The following is a 21,979-nucleotide window of genomic DNA, read 5'->3' on the forward strand; positions in this document are numbered from 1 at the left end:
CGCCTTCGTGGCGGAGACACCCGCTGTTGCTTCCTAGGAGCTGTTGGGAGGAATGGAGAGGCCTCTCCTGGAAGCGGGGCGGAGGTTGCGTGTCGCTAGCAAGGTGTGGGGCTGCGGGAGAGGACAGCTTGATAGCTCCTCAGCTGCTCCCCCGTTTCTGCTGCAGCAGGTCTCAAAACCTTGCAATATGCAGCTGAAAGTGGGGCTTGCTGTGCTTGTGACAACCTGGAGATCCGTCAGAGCGGTCCACAGGAATAAGGGTGAAACTTCTGTAAAGTCAGAACATACCAGAATCCTAACAGGCCCTGAGAGTTGGCCACTGGGTGCCTCGTTGCTTTTCCTGGTGCCACGAGGAGGTGAGCTGGGCCTGGAGACCCGGAGCTGAGATGGCAGAGCAGGTTCTGCTCCTCTCTGGCGTGGTGTGGTTGGGTGTCCTGGTCTGTAGCTGAACTTGTCCGACTCCTTTGGCATGCACGTCTGGTCTGATGGATTCGTATGACGATTCCAGGCAACTTTGACCAAGTTGCAGATACCACAGGAACAGCCGTGTGTGTGCTGTGTCTGTTGTTGGTCTCATCCGCGGCTTCAGAGGGATGCAGGGCTGAGCCGTCACCAGCGAGAGCCGTGCGAGGAGCTGTCGTGCTTCAGTTCAGATGCTGGGACACCATTTGGGTTCATTTTCCTTTTGGTGCGCGTGTTCATCCTCCTCCTCTTTCATCACTTCTTCCTCCACAAATATCCAAAGCTTAAAATAATGCGCTTGCCTTTTGCCTGCCAATAGTCTGACACGAAGTAGTTCCTCTTCATAACCACGAATTTATGTTTGGCCTGTTTACTCAGGTGCTAGACAGTATTTCTGGCTGCACAGATGGCGAGTCTAATACAGGCTTCTGGGTTTGACTTTTATGTTTGTTTACATCTTCATGGTACAATAGTTATCCGAAGAGACAAACTGGAAAATTGTGAAGTGCAACCTTGGGCCTCATCCGGAGACGCACGAAGGGCTCGGAAGCTCCCGTGGCGCGGCCCCAGGACCCGGTGGTGGGTAGCCCTGTAGGCACTGTGGGGTTAGGGGTTTACTGGCGTAACCAGTCCATTCGTCTGTTAACCGATACGTCAGAATACTCTTTTGGACCAGTGAAATTTGGGATGCAAAATGCCAGGACTGGGGAGACATGGTGCTTTTGGGGCAGCGGCCGTGTCTGCCCTGTGCATGCTCCGTCCTGCATGTCTCAAATCTGTGTTAATACCGAGTTTTTTCCACGTCTGTTCCAATTTTCTAATGTCTATCAGGATGAAGAGGTTAAAAAGGTTGGAGGGAACGGGGAAGCGGTTCCTCTCTGTTAGCTGGGGGAGCTGCCCAGGTGGATGAGTTCAGGTCCATTGACACACCACGCTTGCGTGGTCAGCTCAGCTTTGCTGAGCAAACGCACTGGAAGGTGCCTGGTCTTTGGAGCTGCCCTGCGGAAGGGAGGGCAGCAGAAGGAGTAAAATAAGTCTTAAAATACTAGGGCTTAATAATAGGGTCAGTTGAGCAGCTTGAAGTCACCCTCTGAGGCTACCTGAACCCTCTAGCCTTCTTCCAGCGATGGTGCTTTCAGTGTCCAGCCCTGAGCTGCATTGCTTCGTGGGTGGCAGCGAGAGGACCAGAGAGACGGCCCTTCCCCAGCACCTCTGCTACCCAGTGCTGCTGTGGCTTCTGCCCGCTGATTTAGAATCATAGAATCACAGAATCATTAAGGTTGGAAAAGACCTCTAAGATCATCAAGTCCAACCGTCAACCCAACACCGCCATGCCTGCTAAAACATGTCCCCAAGTGTCACGTCTACATGTTTTTTGAACCCCTCCAGAGATGGTGACTCCACCACTGTCCTGGGCAGCCTGGTCCAATGTCTGACCACCCTTTCAGTAAAGAAATTTTTCCAAATACCCAATCTGAACCTCCCCTGATGCAACCTGAGGCCATTGCCTCTTGTCCTATCGCTAGTTACTTGGGAGAAGAGACCAACACCCGCCTCACCACAACCTCCTTTCAGGTGGATGTAGAGAGCAAGAAGGTCCCTCCTCAGCCTCCTCTTTTCCAGACTAAATAACCCCAGCTCCCTCAGTTGCTCCTCATCAGACTTGTTCTCCAGACCCTTTCCAAGCCTTGTTGCTCTTCTCTGGACATGCTCCAGCAACAATTTTCTTATTTTTGTCTTCATTTGCAAGGAGTTTCCATTTCTGGATTCTTACTTTTCATTGGGTTTGAGGTTTACCGATGGAAAGGATCATATATGCACGCAAAGTAGCAGTAGTAGTATGCAGCAGCTCTTCTGAGAAGACATCCACTTCTAGCAATTCCTCAGTAACAAACTGTCACGCTGCACTGCTGTACGCTCGGTCGCTTATCTGGTGCCAAATGGCGCTGGTCTGTCTGCAACATAAGGAACAGATAGCGTGAGGTGACGACATGGTAACTGCCATGTGGGAGAGAGCAGTGACAAATGCTGCTCGTTGTGAGCGTCGCGGCGATGAAAACAGTTAAACATATCTGGTCTGTATTTTCAAAAGTTCTCCAAATCACACGCTTGAAGTTCGTTTCAAGAGTTCAGGCTTAGAAGGGGAAAATGGGTTATGGGGTCAGAGTTCGATTCTGGTGATGATGTGTTTCTTTACACAGAAATTAATTTGTATCTTTTACCTAAATTGCAGAACGAATAACTGAGGTTTCTAGACAGCATATTTTTTTGGTGGGCCAGATTCTTATCTGGTGTAAAGTCAGCTGGTCCAGCTCACCTGGCTTCACTGGAGTCACAGCATTTCTCTGCTGCTGGCTTTGCCTGCTGTGTTTGAAGAGAATTGCGTATTCGTGGAAGTTGGCTGCGGTGGGAGAGAGTCTTTCAGTACCCTCTGTGTTGTCCAAGTCTTTTTCCTTGAACAAGAAGTTGATTCATTTCAGAACTTCTTGGCAATAGAAGTTTGAAAACTGGAATTTGGGATTGGTGTTGCAATTTTTTTGAGAAGCTTGTTTAAAACTTAAGTAATAGTTTGTGTTCTCTTTAAAGTCATCTCCAGCACAAGTCAAGCTACAGGATAGTTCCCCGTCCCACGGAAATCAGCTGGATGACAAGAAAGAGGAAGCAGTAGGGAAAAACTGCTGAATTTTGATGCGTTTTTGTGACTCGTGTGAAGCCACTCAGGCTCACTGGGATGTGCCAGGGAATTCTAGGAAATCTGTCAGTTGCTGTAGAGACAGGTTCCTCAAAACTGCGTTTTTGTTTTTTGTTTTCTTAATGGCTATGTTTAAGTACAGCCTCATAACATAATGATCTCATATCAGAATATATAGATGTATTTATATAATGTACATATGTAAAAGTACAGTTATGCAATGTGAGTGTGTGTTCAGTTTATGCAAATCTTTTTTTCATGTATCTAAAAAAACCTCGCTTTTTTTCAGCATGGTGAGATCAGTCCTGCTGGGGAAGTCTACGATTTTCCTGCACGTGTATTTGTTCAGTCATTCCTTGTGCTCTAGGCGCAAGCTTTGTGCCCAGTAAAGATGCTTTTTAAGCATCTGTTTTATTTAGAGCAGTGTCTGTTCCTGGCATGGGTCATCATGGCACCGAAGGTCCTAACATCAGGGAGAAGAGGTGGTTAAACTTGTGCCTGTGGTAGACGAACATTGTGTTTTGTGTTCCTCAGAGAAGTGGCATAATTCAAAATAATGTGAGCCTTCGGAGTTGTGTGGCTTCCTGAGTTCCTGGCAGATCAGCCCCTGCTCTGGGTTCCTGCCCGGGGGCCGTGCCCGAGGGTGAAAGGGTGCTTGCATCTTGGATCAGGGTGAAGGTTCCCTTTGTGATCAGAGCGTGGTAAAACCAAACCCAAAGTCACACACAGGGGAAATAAAGTGCAAAATTTTCTTTTGATGCAAACTGATGAATTTCTTGAAAAGAGATTAAAATATGTTTTATTAATTTGTGCTTTTTTTAGATAATGATGGTTTGCATGGTAGAAATATCTAGAGAAATATCGGATAAAAGAGAAGACATGAAAAATAGCTTTGTGATGTGTGTTAGCGAAGGCTAACACCACTAGGGTTAATTATCATCTGATGTTAGATCAAGTTTCCTCAACAAGGCAGAAGAGCCGGTTTAAAAAACGAAGCAGAATATGCGCTTGTGCTGTTTCTTTTTACTTTCACCTTGTTTGAAGACCCCACCACCGCTGGTCTTTTCCCAGGTGCCGCTTACAGAAGCGGTGGACCCGGTTGACTTGGAGGACTACCTTATCGCACACCCCATTGCGGTGGAGTCCGGACCCCTGCGAGACTTGCTGGAGTTTCCCCCCGATGACATCGAGGTGGTGCACACCCCTCGAGAATGTCGGACGCTGGTGTCGGCGGTGCCTGAAGAGAGGTAGGAGGTGACACCTCGCTCCAGGCAATTCATTGCTCTGGATCCGAGCATCCGCAAGGCTGAAGCCTGGAATTTTTGTCTGTGAATGCCTGGGAAGAGTAAATGCAAACCGAAGTGGAAGTATGGATGTTCAGGAGATGGTTAGCATGCCTGTGATTTCAAAGGTGTTTGTTTTTATTCTTTTCACAGTGAGATGGACCCTCATGTGAGGGACTGCGTACGAAGTTACACGGAGGATTGGGCCATCGTGAACAGAAAGTGAGTTCCCCTGTGGTATTTGTCAGCTTGATTTCATATTTAAATTTTTTGCAGGATGGCTGGCTGGTGTGAGGAGGCTCGAAAATTATCTTCCTGGCTACTGATTCCATGTACCCTGGCTGTTAGTTGCCCAGCTGAGCTGAACTGCTGCTTTGTGTTTAGCTGAAATGATGCTTTGTGTTTTGAAAATTAGATCTCAGACGTCGAAACCGCTTGGGGCATTTTTGAAAATTAGGCCATTTTAGTCAACAATTGCTCCTTCAGAATGGTAGAGAAATTAGGGAATGTGAACAAGTAAAATTACTTTCAGCATTTGTTTCTTTCTTTGTTCCATGTGTTTTTAGCTCTTTTTAGAGAGAAGTTGCATTAATTTTGTAACGGTGTAAGATTTATGTGGAGGCACAACCACCTGATAGATAAGATGCCCTCTGCAGCGTTCATTTGTTGCCAAAGAGACTTTGAGACAAAGTACATAATTTAAACAAATAATTGTTAATATTTGGACTATCTCAACATTTACCTTGTGGATTAACAGTGTAGAGACTCTGCGTGCGTTGATTGATCTATGCAGATTAGCAGGAAGGTTTCTGAGTAGCTTTACTTGGAACACACACTCTCTCAGATGATTGAAAGCCTGATGGCTTCAAGAGCTGCTGTCAAGGAGCAAGTGATCCATGTGATGTGCATCACCTACAAACGACTTGACTACAGCTCCAGCTCTGCCCTTGTGGCAGCTGCTACAATTCACTGGTTTAATGTTGTCCTGCGAACCACTTCAGGGGATGCTGAAGATGTGCTTTGCAGTGCTGAGATGACCTAATAAAAATGTGTGTGTGGTTTGTAATCTCGTACCAAAAAAAAAACCCAACCCCAAAAGAAACCCAAGAGAGAGAGAGATGCTTTATTAACTCCCAGCCTTTGTGGGCAGAGTCTAGAAGGCGCAGTCGGCTTGGACAATGTGACCCACCCAGGCAGCACAACTCTCGGTTCCTCAGTGGCTGTCACTGGCGTCTGGAATACCTGGCTGTGATTCCTGCACTGAGGAGGTTTACTTGGAGGCAGTGGAGCTTTCTGTCCTGTGCAGATCAGCTGCAGGTTGCGTTCCGTGTCGGGGGAGGCGTGAAGCTAAAGACTTTGGAGCTGCCCAAGTGGGTTGGAGGAGTGCTGGGTGATTGTCAAAGGTTGTCTGGCCCCTTCAGAGGAGGAGAGGCACTGCTGTAAACGTTCACAGTAGTTTTCACTTGGACAAAATCGTGGCGGTGGACTAGGTAGAAACAGAAGGGTTACTGCTGGAGCAGGGAAAGAGCCAGAAAGTCTGGCTGGGAAGATTTGAATTGTTTTTCAAGTAAGGATGGTAACAGGTTTCTCTTTATCCATCGTATTGGGTGGTTACAAGTGCTTTGGCCAGCTCTGGGGGCACAAAATCCAGCTCTTCTGGCTTTAGAAGGACATGGCTGCTGATGTGCCATCCATCTCTCTCCCCCACCCGAGGGGAAATAAATCTTTATTTCAATTTCTATCTACAGTTCTTTGTAACCATAATGTTTTGGGGGCAGACAAATCCATCCATTTAGTGATTAATGGTATTGGAAAAGGTAAATAAGTTTTCTTCACTGGCCTGAAAAAAACAATAATATTTTCTTATTTCAACCTTATGGTGTACTTTCTGCATGCTAGACTGATGGTGGCAATGATCACAGACATCTCTGAGGTCGGGTCTGATTTAGAATGAATTTATGCTTGTTGGTGGGGCTTGATCGAAATGCAGACATCCAGGTGAGGATTATACAGATAGTTCAGTTCTCGGGAATTACAACCTAGCCAGGAAAATGCTTGCCTCGGTTTTCTCCTCCCTTTGCTTATTCACTGCTAGCGCATCCATGGTTTTCTCCTATCTCTGCATCCTGTTGTGGTAACTTCAGTTACAGGGCAGGGTCAGAACCATTAATTCCCAACTCTACCTTGAGAACTGGCTTAGAGCGCGTGTTGTAAGGAGACGGTGGCTCTGGCCGTGTGTGTGTGGAAATGTAGACACGGTGCCATTTGCTACCCAGAAATTTGTTAGTCAAAGAGATCTGATCTTGTCGGCAACAGTAGACAGACTGTTTGCTAGCAAGCGCTCTGACACCCTGGAAAGCTCTGAAGGACCCGATTCTGCTTGTAAAGAGGCTCTGGGAAGACGCTCAGTTCAGTTGGGGTTGGAAAGTCGGGTGTTTTCCGGAAGTGCTCAGGACTCCTGCGCTTCATGCAGTCCTACCTGAAGTTGCTGTTTCAGGTTTGAAAGTGTTAATGCTGTCTGCTCCAAGTCAGTTCTTGCTCCAGCAGAACCACTGCCCTTGCATCCCCATGCTCTTGGCCTGTGTTAAGCTTGGCGTCACAATCGCACATTTTATGATGACCTTAATTGGCCGTTGATAATACTTCTTTTGGCCGTTGATAATACTTCTTTTGACATCACCCAGGGTTGTTTTATAGTTGAACAGAGTCACATTGTCGTACTGGAATACTGGTTGTTGGTTTATTACCCAGCTACAGTGGAGGGTGACTGGAAATGCTGTTTGCAGAGAGCAGTTTATGCTTGGAGGGGACGCACGCTGAGAATACTGGGTTTGTTCTGTAATTCTCCTTCTGGATCTGGGGTCAAAAAGGATGCTGAGAATGCATTTGGAATATTTTGTTTTCAGATACCACAAGCTGGGAACTGGATTTAATCCCAACACCTTAGACAAACAGAAGGAGCGGCAAAAGGGGCTCCCCAAGCAGATCTTTGAGTCTGACGAAGCTCCAGATGGCAACAGTTACCAGGATGAACAAGTAACGTACCTTTAAAACCTTGCTGCTTAAAACCTAATTTACAGTCGCATTTTAAAAGTACAGTCCCTTTCCCGTTATAAGTTGCTTTTGCTTTGTTGAATCTCAGGATGACCTGAAACGACGCTCCATGTCGATTGACGACACTCCCCGGGGCAGCTGGGCGTGCAGTATTTTTGATCTGAAGAACTCCCTCCCGGATGCCCTGCTCCCAAACCTGCTGGACCGAACCCCCAATGAAGAGATCGACCACCACAACGAGGACCAGAGGAAGTCCAGTAGGCATAAGGAGCTTTTTGCACTACATCCAGCACCAGACGAGGTATTTTTCTATATGTGTGGGTGAGACTAAAATAGTGGAGGGTATAGGGAATGTGAAAATCATCAGTCTGCCACGGATTTAAAGGAGTTAAGCCCACCGATGTTTAATATCCGTGAGAACCTTAGCTGTTTTGCGAGCCACATGTTTTTTAGCATATTGTCTTGCCGAAGATTTTACTTCCTGAAAATTGGTTTTCCTTTATGGTTATGCAATCCTGTATAATGTAGAAACATCAAAGGGATTTAATTTAGCATATTTATAGCTGCTGATGAATGCAGCATGCTGGTAAGCCTCGGATTAGATTGATGCTAGTGTCTTAGAAAAAAAAAAAGTGCTACATATGTTTGCTTTGTAATGGTGTTAGTGGTTTGTACGAGTGCCCTGTCTCTAAACTGCTGTTCCTGGGATGAGTTTCAGGAGGAGCCTATAGAACGACTTAGTGTCCCTGAAGTGCCCAAAGAACACTTTGGCCAAAGACTCCTGGTGAAGTGTTTGTCCCTTAAGTAAGTATCGCTCCAACAGACATCTGCTTTACAGAAACTGAGAATTTAAATCTGCCTGCTGTACCCACGTGCACCCTGAATTACTGCTGCCTTGTTTATTACCCTTGAAGGGACATAACATTGTTTGGTCGGTCATAGGCTTCAAGGTTAGTGCTAGAAAGGAGAAGTTACACAGTGCTGTCCATCAGGCAGTTTGGTCTTCAAGTCTTGCTTTAGTGGTGTGATGCAGGAAGTGTTCACCTTCCTTGGCTTTGCTCTGTGTTGCTTTTCAGCCGGTCTGTAGCTGTACCTGTTCCGTGATGCCGGCATGCGTGCTTCACTCTGCTCCTGCAGGGCCCTGAAGCTGGCCGGTCGCTGGTGTTCAGCTCTGTAACAAGAATGTTTAAGAGAGGGGGGAAAATAAAATTAAAAAATAATTAAAAATGCTTAAACCTTAAAACATCAGACAGCCGAAGATTTGCTGAAGTTTAGGCTCAACAACCTTGACTGTGTCCCTTTAAGAGTGAAGACTTTATATACTTAGCAAGCATTAACTGGAGGAATAGAAACCTGTTAAACAAGTTTAATGAAGTGGAGCTCCTGAATATAGGGTTACCTGCAGCTGGTTCATTGCCTATAACTCTTCTCTAATAACACAAGGTAAAATTTTACTGTTATTCCCTTGGAGAAATAAAGTACAAAACTGATTTTCCACACTGCTGTATTCATCTTCTGTGTCCTCAGTTAGGTCAACCCTTCTTATTAGAGAGCTCCAGTTAGACTACATTGCGGCTCATAACTGAGATATATGTGTGGGACATATCTCCTGCTCGTAGAGTGCTCCAGGACCTAATATAGCCGTAGAGATGAACTGATTTTTCAGCCTTTTATGAGCTGGAACAACATAATATGCAGTAGCAGTGGAGCTTCCTCTCCAAAGGATGGTGTCTTTAGCATAAATAAGTTAGGTGTTGGAAATTAATGATTTCTCCTATTTAAGCATCTCTTGCTAACTGTAAATTTATAGCAAATCTGCTCAAGTAGTGCTTGTTTGTGTCCCAAAATAATCTCTGAAGCTGTACTTACAGTTGTAATAGCGAGCATCCAAGATCGTGCTGTCTTAGTGGCACAAAAAGCAGTACGTAGGCTCTTGCCCATGGAGAAGGCTAAGATGATCTAAGCAGGGTCATTTTCAGATTAATCTCAGCTTTGTTGCAAAACTAGAGAAAATACCTGTCTGATGATGCAGTTTTGTGCGGTGTTCTCCCCGTTGGCAGGAAGAGTTCCAGGCTGCGAGCTCTGTGCAAGGACAGGGTGCGTGGGGCTATCCCGCTGTGGATCGGGCATTAATTTCACGGGGAGGCCGTGCAGGCAGGAGAACGGCGTTCAAGTCCTTGCTTAGTTTGGCGTAGGGACAGATTTGGAATGTTTTTGAATTTCTTTAGCTTCCTGGGTGATTTAACAAGAAGTTTAGCTCTATTTGGGAGGCTAGTGTTTTCGCTGGAAGGGTTTCGGTTAGCAGAAATACTTGATAGCAGTTACTCTGAACAGCTGACACCTTTCTGAGAGGTACTGGTGTTTTCTGACAAAGTTGAGAGTTGAAAATTGTCAAAACAGCTGTCCCTGACCCTCCAGAGGAAGGAGCTTTCTGGTCAGTAACGTTGAGAGGAGCTGTGAGCCATTTAGCCATATCAAGAGGTCAGCATAGTGCATCAGCACATAGGGCAGCTGCTCAAGGTCATCAGAGGAGCGAAGTGGTCCAGCTATCCCAATTAATTCCTCTCCCCTTATGGAAGCTGTTAGGTTGCTTTGCTTAGCTTCCAAATGACACTTGAAGAAAGACAAAAGCATCTATAGAAGTATGCTTTATGTCCTGTGACCCTAATCCCAACCCTTCTGTTGGGTCAAAGGGTTGAAACAGCTTTTAGAAGGTCCGGGGAGCACCCACGTGTGCCCTGGTGGGAACGAGCAGAGGTGATGCAGAGGAAGCAGGACAGGAGAGGAGCAGGGGGGAGATGGGGAGCGAGACCTCCCTTCTCAGCAGCAGCAGGCCCATAAGCTGGCTCAGCTGTTCCTGACATCTTGGCTTGACAGTGGTCATCTGTCACCTCACCCGGGAAGGATTTGGGGAAGGGGTAAGTTAGTCTTTCGTACGAAATGCAAGTCAACTGATTTTATGTGTTTCTTTCTTTCAAGATTCGAAATAGAAATTGAGCCCATTTTTGCCAGTTTGGCTTTGTACGATGTTAAAGAAAAGAAAAAGGTAGGTTTTTAATTCCTTGAGTGATGACATTTCCACTGAAGCATTACAAACCTATATTTAAAAAAAAAAAGGGAGGAATTAATTCTGGAAACAAACCTTTATGAAGTCAGTGACATACTAGTGGTTGGAAGAATGATGAACCATCTTGTGGGTTCTTTTTCTGCTTAGTAAAACAGTTGAAGTATAACCACTTTTCTAAAAATATTATCTAATATGTGAGTGCCTGAAATCAGAATATATATATTGTCTGATCTTGGCTTTCAGAAGTCTCTTCCCCAGAGAGAACTTAAGTAGCTGAAACCTTTTATTTAGATTAAGTTTTTATGAGTTTCTTCATCTCTTTGTCGTGATTCACCATGGTATGTGTCCAAGTAACATTTTAATAATGCACAAGAAAGTCATACGTGCCAGAATTGCTAAAATCAAAACAAAACTGAGGAATCTTTTCAGGATAGAAGTTACAGGAAATGCAAAATGCATTTATTCCCCTATTTATGTTCTGTATTTAATATTTGAAGAGTCTCCTAGTTTTCCTAATTCAAGGTATTAGCAGTAGTAGAGAGAAGAATGTTAAAAATATGCATTTTGACATTTATCTCTTCAGGACTTGAATTTAATACATGGAGTTTTAAGTTATGTAGATGAGACTATGTGGAATATTATGTGAACTTTGTTTAATATTTAAATCACATTTCATAAGCCAATTTTATCATCTCATTACCCCATTTTTTTTTCTCTAACGTAGTAAGTTCTTTAGTGACCTCTGGTGTTGATATCCAGCTCGCATTCATTTTGGCTTTGAAGCCTTGATACAGTCGAGGATTTGGTGTTTGAGCGTAGAAAGCTCTCCGTCTGTCTGTTGAGATGTATTGTTTTTAATTTTTCTGTGAATGATACTAAAGATCATTTTCTATTTTGAGATGTTGATATTTTCAATTCAGATAGCAACTGTAATTCTTAGTCCTGTGATGGAACTTCATACCTTACAGGCGCTGGAGGAAATTTTATAGGTCGTGTGTATTGTTTGCTCCATTTCCTTTCTTCTTCCCCATTGTCCTGCCTTGATTTCTTCATGAAAAGGCCTTTTTGTATTTCTTTTTTATACATGGATTGAGAGGATGTACTGTTGGTAGGTTTTTTTAACTTGTGTTTTGAAATTGTCCGCTGTGTTTGTGAAGAGTTTACCAAAAATAAAAAGTATAACTAATGCTTGAAGCTACCTAACTTCTTCCTTAGATTTCAGAAAATTTCTACTTTGATTTAAACTCTGAACAAATGAAGGGAATGCTTCGGCCTCATGTCCCCCCTGCTGCTATATCCACGCTGGCCAGATCTGCCATCTTTTCCATCACGTACCCCTCTCAAGATGTCTTTCTGGTAATAAAGGTAAGAAATGCCGGAGAAATTGAAATTGTTATTGTCGCTTGTTTTCTATGAAAAATAAAATATCAACAACTCTGGCTGACTAGCTGCCGCCTTACTTACATTTTGAGAGCAGAATTCTATTCTCAAAAGCATAAGCGCCGGCACCACAGAGTTTTGTTTCATTTCAGATATTCTCACTTAGTACGTGAAGTTCCTTTGTAAGAGAAACAGTGCAGTGGAGATACGCGTTGCCGTGTTATTGAGAAACTGAAAAGAGCACAAAGGTTTGCGTGATATAGAGCAGCTTGCGGGGGCTTGACCTTGGTTTTCATATGAACCAATGTGCTGACTCCTTAAGATGATAGAGAAGAGAGTGATTTAAAAATATATATATTGATCTGAATCTCGTTTCAAAAGTGATATATGCCCTGAAGCCAGATTTTCAAATGTCTTTAAGAATTGAAATTGCTAAGAGAGTGAGATCCATAACGGAAGTAAAATGCCACGTTGGTCACTCCTGGAATAAAGGATACAAAGATAAAAGTTGTTTTCTCTTATTTCATTTGGTTCAATGAGTGCACAGATGTTACTAGTTCAGATTGGCATTAGAATCATTTTATTGGGCTTGTCACTGCATAAAAATCCTCCTGTTGCAAAAGGGGGAATTCAGTACATGCTTTCAGTTTCCAGGCAGGGGTTACGTTGCCTGCTGGCTCCATGCTGTGTTTTGAGAACCCTGGTGGCTGAGGTTTGTGCAAGTTATTCATGAACTGCTTCTTACATGGGGAGTAACCTCTTGAAAAGAAATGAGGCTTTCTGGCATGACAGAACAGCCCCAGGTGAGAACAAGGCTTTCCATAGTGCTGCAGCGTATTCTGATCTCCAATTTTCGGTATGATTCTCTGAATTCCTTCTAAAAATCCTGTTCTGCCTGTGCACACAGATTCACTCTTCTGATTTTCACAAGATACAAGGAAGAGAGAACCCCAGATTTCTGAGACGGGGATCTGTCCCAAAGAGCTTGTGACTGCACGTTAGCGCTTGTAAAACCAGTGACCCGAGAGGAGCTGGTGGCGTAGCTGAATTTTTGACTTGATGATGAAAAGGATGTAGCCAGGGATAAGTAAGGCAGATGCACAGCGTGCCTTATCGGGTGAATTTTCACCTGGGTCTTACTGGGAAACCACTTTTCAGACAGCTGGTGTTGCTCGCGTAAACTCACCAGGGAGCACAAGATTTGATGGAAAGTAGTTTTGTTCTTTATACTGTGGTAACCTCTTGGGGTTCTACTAATAGACAAATATGAATGGCGCTGCATAAGCATGGGAGAAGTTTAATGATATTCTGATCTAGTAACAGCACATGCACAGTCACGGGCGTGGGAGGGAGGGCCTGGATGCTTCTACAAGAAACAGCTTTCCCGCATGTGATAGGGGAGATATTTCTATTAGAAAGTGAGCATTAAGCAGTTTTCCAGAGGCATTGACTTACCTGGAGGCTTCAGAAGCAAACATCTCCTCTTTGGCCAATTTTAATTATTTGATTATTTGGTTTGAAAACACACTGATTTAAAATAGTGGTTGTTTTAGCTGGGCGCATCTGAGTGGCCTTTTTGTGCTGCTGCAAGAAGTCCTTAATATGGAGAACAGAAAGAAGAACAGAATTCTGAAAATGGTGATGCTGAAGACGGTGTACACTGTCTTCGAGACCTTAAAAATGAGCTGAAAGTGGCTCTAGAACAGATCAAACCAAAGTGAAGTGGTTTATGTTCCCTTTGAACCTATATTTTACACTTGTGATTCAGTTATAGCTGGAGATCGGGGAACTTAATGGTTCTAAAAACTTGAGTGCGGTGCTTGTTCCCTGGCTCACAAAGGGAAATCAAGCTTTAACTCTTTTGAAAGAATGTTTTTGCTTCCTTGTGTTTGTTTAATTTAACAATCCTTGCTGAACACATGTCCTTATAATGGCTCATTTTCCCTTCTCAGCTGGAAAAAGTATTACAGCAGGGAGATATTGGGGAGTGTGCAGAGCCTTATATGATTTTTAAAGAATCTGATGCAGCAAAGGTAAGAATTTTTTTGATGGTTTGATTAAATTTGGCTACAAGCACTTTGAGGCATTTTGTTGTTAACAAATTAAACACTGTCACAGTATTTTCTTTCACCTTGGAGCTAACAGCCATGGATACTGTTCCTGTTGTTAAAAGGATCCATTTTTAATTAAGAATCTAGTCAAATTCTAAAGGCCAGAGCAGAGTCAAAGACCTTTGAATCCTGATGCTTTATTGGGGTAGAGCAGTTAAAGGTCATCAGTTTTTTGTAGCTGACAGGGGAGACGTGTGGTTACCATCAAGCTCAGTCATCTATGATTCCCTGTCCCAAAGGATCAGCTGTGTGCTGGAGCTGGGTCAAGTGAAGGCAGCCTTTGATATGAATTTGCAGTAAAATTTCAACTTTTCCGTTGCTTCTGCAGCTTAACCCCATCACAGTACCTCTGCCTTCCTCTGGAAAGGTTATAAAATAGTGCGTGAAATACCTGAAGAGGAGATTCTCCATCAGACCTGGTTTTGAATTGCAGTGCATTTCTGGCTCTTTTTTTCTGCTGATTTTTGTTTTTCCTAATATTATAAAGAAGGGCCGCACTCAACAGCAGGGGAAAGCTGTCCTTTTTACCTATAGTAAGGGCAGATTTATATTTTTATTCTTCAGCATTTGTTTTTTTCCCATGAACAGTCTCCCTTTAATTTCCCACCTGCAGCAGTTTGGGCATCGTGCTCCAAAGTGCGGTGGATGGCGTGGACCTGCCCCGGTTTGGCTGATTCTTTCTCTTTCCCGCACGTGTTGAAGTGCAGCCGGTCTCCTTGCGGTAGAAGCCCTTTGCTCAGGACTCAAAGCAGAGGTTTCCCCATGCAGAACAGCTCCGTTTGATTCCCTGCAGTTGGCAGCTGGTTGCTGGTGGAGCGTGTCAGAGCCAGGGTGGGAACTGCAGGCTTGGTAAGGCCAGGGAACAAACAGCAATGCTGGGAGCACCTGCAGAATCCAGCCGCACCTGGACTATGACGTTTCTGCAGTCTTTCCCCCCCCCCAGACTGCGATTTGTTTTTCTCTGACATGGCGTGGCTGTAGAACAGCAAATCACTGATTTTATTGTTGGTTGAACGGAGTATGTTATTTTACAACTCCAGTTCCTTGTACAAGAGAGCTTGAAAAGGAAACCTTGTGTATGCAAGATGTGAAACAGCGCTTTTGAGCCTCAGAAATGGTTCCTAATTCAACGTACAGTTGGGTTAAGCCAAGTGAACATCAAAAGGTAAAAGTGAGGACTGGCTGAATGAAGAAAACCCAGAGGTACCACCCTGCCTGTGGTCAGGAGGCTTTCCATTAGGATTTTTTTTCAAAGGATCCGGGAAGCTCATTTGTTAGTTTCAATCAAACTCTTACAAAATTTTGTCTTCCTAAAGTTCTAATGTAGTTTTAACTGAAGAAGTTCACATTTTTTTGTCTGTCTCTGTCTTTATATCACTGCACCACAATATGAAATACGAGTATCTTCCACATCAGGAGTATAGATAACAAAAGTAAAAAACTGCATTTCCTGGGGTCGAGAAGTTGACATGTGCCTAGGTGAAATTTTGGAGTTGAATTTGCAGGATACTTGGGAATGTAGGTGGAAAGGTGATTTTTCAAGGTCTCCTTCCCAGCAAGGTGCGTAAGCATGTCCTGAACTAGAAGAATGTGAGCAGCAGAGCTGTCTGTTGTTATCTGCCCTCCCCGTCTGGGGACTTCCTAAAGACCTGTAGGTAACAACCTTTCTAAAGCAAAAAAATTGCTATGTAACATGCAGAATTGTGGAATGCTCCTTGCTTATTCCTTTTTTTCCTCAATAAAATGAGCAGGATACTGCTTATTTGAGGAATGCTTTCAGCTTCCCGTGCAACTCCAGTTGATCGGAGCACCTGCTGCCTAAAATCACGTGAAGAGAGGCCATTTCAGACGTCGCAGAGTACAGTCCCGCTCTTCTCGGCAGGGCAGTGGGCAGAGGAGCTCGCGGGGGTTTGCTGGGCGGTTCGGGAGGCTGGAGAGCACGGTGCCAGCTGCTCCGACTGCCGGGCTGTCCCGCGGCCGGTACCCTTGGCCTGAACCGAAGCAGAAACCTGATTGCCTAGTGCTTGGTGACCCTCCTCTAGAAGGTGCTCCAAAAATCATCACAAGTTAGAAAAGATACCTTTGTTACTTACCGAAAACGAGCCTTTGTTCCTATTCCTCTCTTTTTGATCTCTTGGAGTGAATGTTTTCTTCACAGAATAAGGAGAAGTTGGAAAAACTGAAATGCCAGGCAGAACAGTTTTGCCAAAGACTGGGCAAGTATCGAATGCCTTTCGCCTGGACGGCCATTCATTTAATGAACATTGTGAGCAGCGCTGGAAGTTTGGAGAGAGACTCCACGGAAGTGGAAGTTGGCACAGGAGGTAGGGTGTCTGCCGTCGGCATGGCGGGGCGCGGGCAAAAGCATTTACCGAGTTCTTGAGTCGTGCCCTGTATCTGCTCCTTTTATCGCTTGCTTCCCCCTGCCCTAGGCCTTCTGATAGCCTTGGGTCATGGCTGAAATAAAACAGAAAAGTCCATGATAACAAATAGATTTATCTTTCAAGGATTTTACAAGCAAACCATCTGTCAGATTATTTAAAACCAGGCTGCTAAAACTGAGAGCAGGTTACAGGCTGATGAGCATTTTCCACAGGAGTGGATTAATCTTTGTGAAGCACACAGCTCATCTGAAACTGCTCTTCAGCATCCCCAAAACTGCCAACTTCATCATCTTTCAGCTCAAGAGAAATACATAAATCTCCGCAGGAGAAAGACTTTTCTAATAGCAGGAAGGCGCTGGGGTGAGGTGGCTGTGAGCGGAGCAGCGGCAGTCAGCTCTGCTTCGTAGCCTCCTGATGCCTCGGGAGTGCGATCGTCGGAGCGTCACCACCTCTTCTGTCACATTGATGGCGCAGCTGCCGAGAGCAGCAGCTATCTTCTTGTGTAGAAAAACCCAGTGGGAACAAAAGTAGGCTCTTGGACAATTGTTTTTCTTCTTTGGTTTTAATTCCTCCCCCTTTTTATTTTTTGAAGAACGTAAAGGATCGTGGTCGGAGAGGCGGAATTCCAGTATTGTCGGGAGGCGTTCGTTAGAGAGAACCACGAGTGGGGACGAGGCTTGCAATCTGACCAGTTTTAGACCAGCTACTCTGACAGTGACAAACTTCTTTAAACAGGTATGGTATGAAGGAATTGCTCCTTGGACAGAGCGATTTGGTCAGGTGAAGTCAGTTCCGACCTGAATAATTAATTTGTGATGCTTGCAACGCGTGTAATGTCTGCTCCCTGGTCGCAGGGTGTCTCTGCACACATGCAGTGGGTTTCTTGTACCGTGCGCTTACTTCTGCCAGCAGTTTGCTGTGAATAATTACGTTATGGAATTTGAAATTATTAGCTGGTTTTGACTTGGACAATAAAGTGTCATTATGGCATAGTGAGTTAACTGCTCTGACTAATGGAACCGGGTCTGCCCAGGAGAATATCAGTTTATTTTGCTCCAGATCTTTCTAAAATGCACTGGAAAAATCACTGGTCAACATATTTAGAAAAATGCTCATAGAGGCAAAACTGAGGGTAACGTCTTCAGGTTAGTGTGTGACAAAACCTATTCCAGATACTCGTCCTAGGCTGGGGGTTGTGTAGCCTTTATCGTGGTGGTCAGTTGACTCCTCTGGTTTCACTGGGTGACAGAGAATCAATCCCCTTGAAACCTCAGCGGGCTCAGAACCAGGTTCACCAGTGTGATTTGAGGTTGGCATCTGTTCCCTGGGCACGTCCTGGGGTGCCTGAGAAAACAAAGCTTTTCACTTCTGATGCTGCTTTACTGCGTGGCAGCTCTTCTTAGCCAGAGCTTGGGGTTTTCCTGAGAAGCAGTAGAAAACATGACTAAATGGAATAAAATTTTTAGTTAAGCTTAGAAAATGGTTTCAGTTCATTAAGTTTTGCTAAGATTTGCTTAATGCCACATCTAGTTCCAGAAAATTGTTATCTGAATGTCACCTTTGTGTATAAAAAGGAATTTAATAGTGAGTAACCAGCAATTTTTTGGACTGATTTCTCAATTATTGGGAATATGCAGACTTAGATATTATATAATGAAAGTTGGTTAAGCTCTTTTTTTTTTTTTTCCTGATTGTTTTGGTTGCGTGCCACTTTCACTGTGGGTAGCCATCCAAAGTCTGCTCTTAAATACAGTAAGGTAAATAAGGAGGGATGTCATCAAGGGCATGAAGTTGTCGTGGTGCCAACCACGTAAGGGGAGGGTGACTCCTGCCGCTGGTGCTCTGTGCTTCCATGAAGCTCACTGTGCCTGTCACTGGGCTCTGGGAATGGCATCTCCGGGGCCTCAGTGGCACACAGCAGCGCAGGGAGTTCCGTTTCCTTGGGGTGTTCATAAAATCCAGTTCTGTGACATACTCACCCAAGATGTAGGAAGTAAGACAAAAAAACATATTCCAGCACTGCTAATGCAGCCATTCCACTGGCCGTGTTCTGCAGCCGTCTTTGTGATACACACCAGTTCCTGAAGTTAGTAATGATTTACAAAAGCGTGTAGTTATTTACTTTGTCAAGGTTGTTTTGGGCTGACAGCTTTGAAGCAGCTTGTTTTATAAATTTATCCTTTAAAAATTGCCAAGCATTGTTTTAAGATTTGAAGTTTCTAATTCTTCTGCATCTTTTTATTTTTTGTCTTCCTTTCCTTTTCTCCCATTGAATACAATTAATTGAATACTACCCAGCGTTTTTCTCCTTCCATTGGCTTCTTTTTTCATATTGTGATTTATTACCTGTATTGTCAGATATCTTCTGCTTTTGGGTAGTTAGAGGGTGGCAGAGTCACATTTTATAGAACGTTTCCAAAATTAATGAAGTTCTGAGCTACTAGAACGTAGCACAAGGAAGACTGACGACAGACTCCTTCCCCTTCCCACCGTTTCTTAACACTTCTCCTGAGAAGTCAGACTCTTTTAGGCTCATACCAAAGGAAAGGCAGAGGGGGAGGAATCAGGTTCACTACCTGAATGACGGATACTTTTTCAAACTATTATACTTGCTAAAAATTGGATATTTTGGGGAAATCTTCTAACAGCCATTCTCAGTTTTGAAAAAGATAATATTAATGGGGAGAGAAAAGGTTTTCAATGAGAAGTTCTTGCAGCTGTCATGATGATTAATAAGGAAAAAAGGAAGGGAGAAGGATGGAGAAATGAACTGTAATTTAGCATGTTAATCTTAACACCTTGTTCTGGGAAGGCGCATTTTGATATCAGAGGGAAGAGGCTGTAGTATTAGATGGTGAGTTCGTTCTCTTGCACTCCTGAAGGGTTGTGTAGATAACCGTTTTCTTCCCACCACCCAACAGGAGGGCGATCGCCTGAGCGATGAAGATCTGTACAAGTTCCTTGCCGACATGAGGCGGCCGTCATCGGTGTTACGGAGATTGAGACCGATCACAGGTATTGAACGAGATCTTTTTGGCTGTTGTGTGTTAAGGTGTTTGGTTAGTCCTTCCCAACTGCCACCCAGTTCTTACGAGTGAGCAGATTAAAAAAAAGCCAAGAAGTCATTGCACAAACTGGAGCATAGGAAGTTCCAACTGAAGATAAGGAAGAACTTCACCCTGAGGGTGATGGAGCCCTGGCCCAGGCTGCCCAGGGAGGCTGTGGAGTCTCCTTCTCTGGAGATATTCAAGACCCGCCTGGACACGGTGCTGTGCAGCCTGCTCTGGGTGACCCTGCCTCGGCAGGGGGGTCGGACTAGATGACCCATAGAGGTCCCTTCCAACCCCGACCATTCTGTGATTCTGTGATTCTGTGACAGCCATCCCTGGTAGACCACGAGCACTAGAGATGGCATTCTGGCAGGTTTTTCACTGGCATGTGTGCACACGCAGCTCCTGTCACACGGAGAGCAGCGTCTGGGAGAAGAGGACGCAAAGCCCACAGCCCTAAACCCGGCAGGGGCTGAGGAACCTGTGTGTTCCTGAGTAAAATACCTCTCTCTAGCTGAGAGGAGATCTCCCTCCCGGCTCCCACTTGGTTAACAGGAACAGACTCCACCTCTGTTTGAGAAAGGGAGATACAAACGCTGGCACACCAGCAGTGAAACAGCACTGGTCTCTGACCTGTGCTATTCCTGACAATATTTACTTAACCTGTTCTTAAAAATCTCCAGTGACAGCAATCCTACCGCTGCCTTAGATCGTCTCTCCCAGCACTCGGCTGTCCTTGTAGTGAGGTTAGGTATTAAAAAAAACTTTGCAAAAGTATCTCGCTGCAAATTAATCTGATTATGGTCTGTCATGCCCTCAGGGCAGTTATCACAACCTTTCAAGTACTTGAATACTATTATTAGTTCACTCTTATTCACCTCTGTCTTTTAGCCTAACCAATCTCAATTTTTTTGTTTCAATTCTTTCAACCCTTCCTCAAATGTTGTGATTTTAAAATTGCCTGTTACTCTCTGCTAGAGTTTCTTTAATCTGCCCATGCTTTTCTTCAAGCACGGTGCTCTGAACTGCAGATGCTGCTCCTCCTAAGACCTCGTGCCAAGCAAAGCAGACAGATTTGTCTCCAGTGTCTCACATGTGACACTGGCCTAACGTATCTTAGAATGGTTGTAGCTTTCTTCTGGACATTGACTTATTGTCACTGCTGTCACCCAGCCCTTTTCTACAGAATTGATCCCAGCCAATTTTTTTTTTTTTTTTTTTAATGATTGTATGTTTGACTTCTTCTTAATGCAAAGTCCTTTGCTCTTTCTCATGGAATCATAGAATGGTTTGGATTGGAAGGGACCTTAAAGATCATCTAGTTCCAAACCCCCTGCATATTTCACTTGAGTTATTTGATACCATTTCTCCAGCTCTCCTCTCTTCCAAATTTTTACATTCATTCCAACCTCATCCACCAACAAGAAGCGTGCTGTCAGTAGTGTCAGCTGACTTGCGAAGGAAAATATTCAGTGGTCTTGGTGTACATTAGCTTTCAGCAGCTCCTGATCTATCCTTCTGGTTTGATAGGCAAGATTTCTGATGAGACTTTGAATATTGTTTTTAACAGTAGTTGGCCTCACAGTAGCATTATTATGGTATTTCCCCAACTTGCCTGTGGGAACAGCATCTGGGACTTGTTAAGCTATGTCTTTTCTGTTGGTCTTATTACCTGGTACCCCGCTTGCCCTAGATATCACTTTGATTCACTGTTACTTGTTTTTAACGAGTCCACATTGGCTGTGATTTATCATTTATTTATGAAATTAGTATAAAGGATATCAGCCTGAAGAAACAAAGCGTGAATATGCTTCTTGATTTTAAATTAACTTCTATTTATTGGAAAAATCATTTTCTTCTTACAGCTCAATTAAAGATAGACATATCTCCAGCTCCAGAGAATCCCCACTACTGTCTAACTCCAGAGCTGCTGCAAGTCAAGCTTTACCCAGACAGCAGAGTTAGACCTACAAGAGAAATCCTGGAGTTTCCTGCCAGGGATGTCTACGTTCCAAATACCACATACAGGTTAGAATTTTGAAATACATTTCACATTTCAGGGCCTGAGACTGGCAAGTCTAGAAATTCCAACCTTATCATCTGGTTTGTTGCAAAACTTGCTGTATCAGTAGGTCTGCTGTGCCAGAGGCACGAAAAGGGGCCAGACTGACACAGCAGAAAATACACGGTTGTGAAAGGGCAAACATATTTGCATAAAACTTGGCTGTGAACAAGGACATGAGAGAGGTTTCTCCTTTCCCCAAAATTCACAGTGAAGTTTAGTTCAATTCTCTCCAGTTTTATGTAGGTTTTTTTCTTTGTGTGCAAAAGTCATAGTTTTCTTCATGTTTTTATTATTTTCTGACACTTTCAGTGACTTTTTTTCTTTAAAGTGGGGGATAAAAATGAAGAAAGCACGTAATCCCTTTGTTCCTATTTCCATTTTGATTTAAAAGCAATTTCTTTACTTACAATGCTTGAAAAAAAAATCTTCTG

General features: G+C 44.1%; 1 protein-coding gene across 10 annotated transcripts in view; it reads left to right on the top strand.

Moving 5' to 3' along the window:
• Positions 1–21,979, top strand: part of DOCK7 (dedicator of cytokinesis 7) — a 99,709-nt gene that overhangs the window by 23,614 nt on the left and 54,116 nt on the right. For 5 of the 10 annotated variants that reach the window (XM_075424323.1, XM_075424319.1, XM_075424321.1 and 2 more), the window contains exons 3-14: positions 4,226–4,401; positions 4,591–4,659; positions 7,344–7,473; positions 7,580–7,792; positions 8,204–8,295; positions 10,471–10,537; positions 11,774–11,923; positions 13,891–13,971; positions 16,208–16,373; positions 17,026–17,168; positions 19,355–19,448; positions 21,349–21,511. In XM_075424323.1, the coding sequence (XP_075280438.1) occupies positions 4,226–4,401; positions 4,591–4,659; positions 7,344–7,473; positions 7,580–7,792; positions 8,204–8,295; positions 10,471–10,537; positions 11,774–11,923; positions 13,891–13,971; positions 16,208–16,373; positions 17,026–17,168; positions 19,355–19,448; positions 21,349–21,511 (1,544 nt within the window). The remainder of the gene's footprint in view (positions 1–4,225; positions 4,402–4,590; positions 4,660–7,343; positions 7,474–7,579; positions 7,793–8,203; positions 8,296–10,470; positions 10,538–11,773; positions 11,924–13,890; positions 13,972–16,207; positions 16,374–17,025; positions 17,169–19,354; positions 19,449–21,348; positions 21,512–21,979) is intronic. The other 5 variants (XM_075424320.1, XM_075424322.1, XM_075424328.1 and 2 more) reach the window with 1 other exon arrangement.

Source organism: Opisthocomus hoazin, chromosome 6 (genome assembly GCF_030867145.1).
Source record: "Opisthocomus hoazin isolate bOpiHoa1 chromosome 6, bOpiHoa1.hap1, whole genome shotgun sequence".
Classification (NCBI taxonomy): domain Eukaryota; kingdom Metazoa; phylum Chordata; class Aves; order Opisthocomiformes; family Opisthocomidae; genus Opisthocomus; species Opisthocomus hoazin.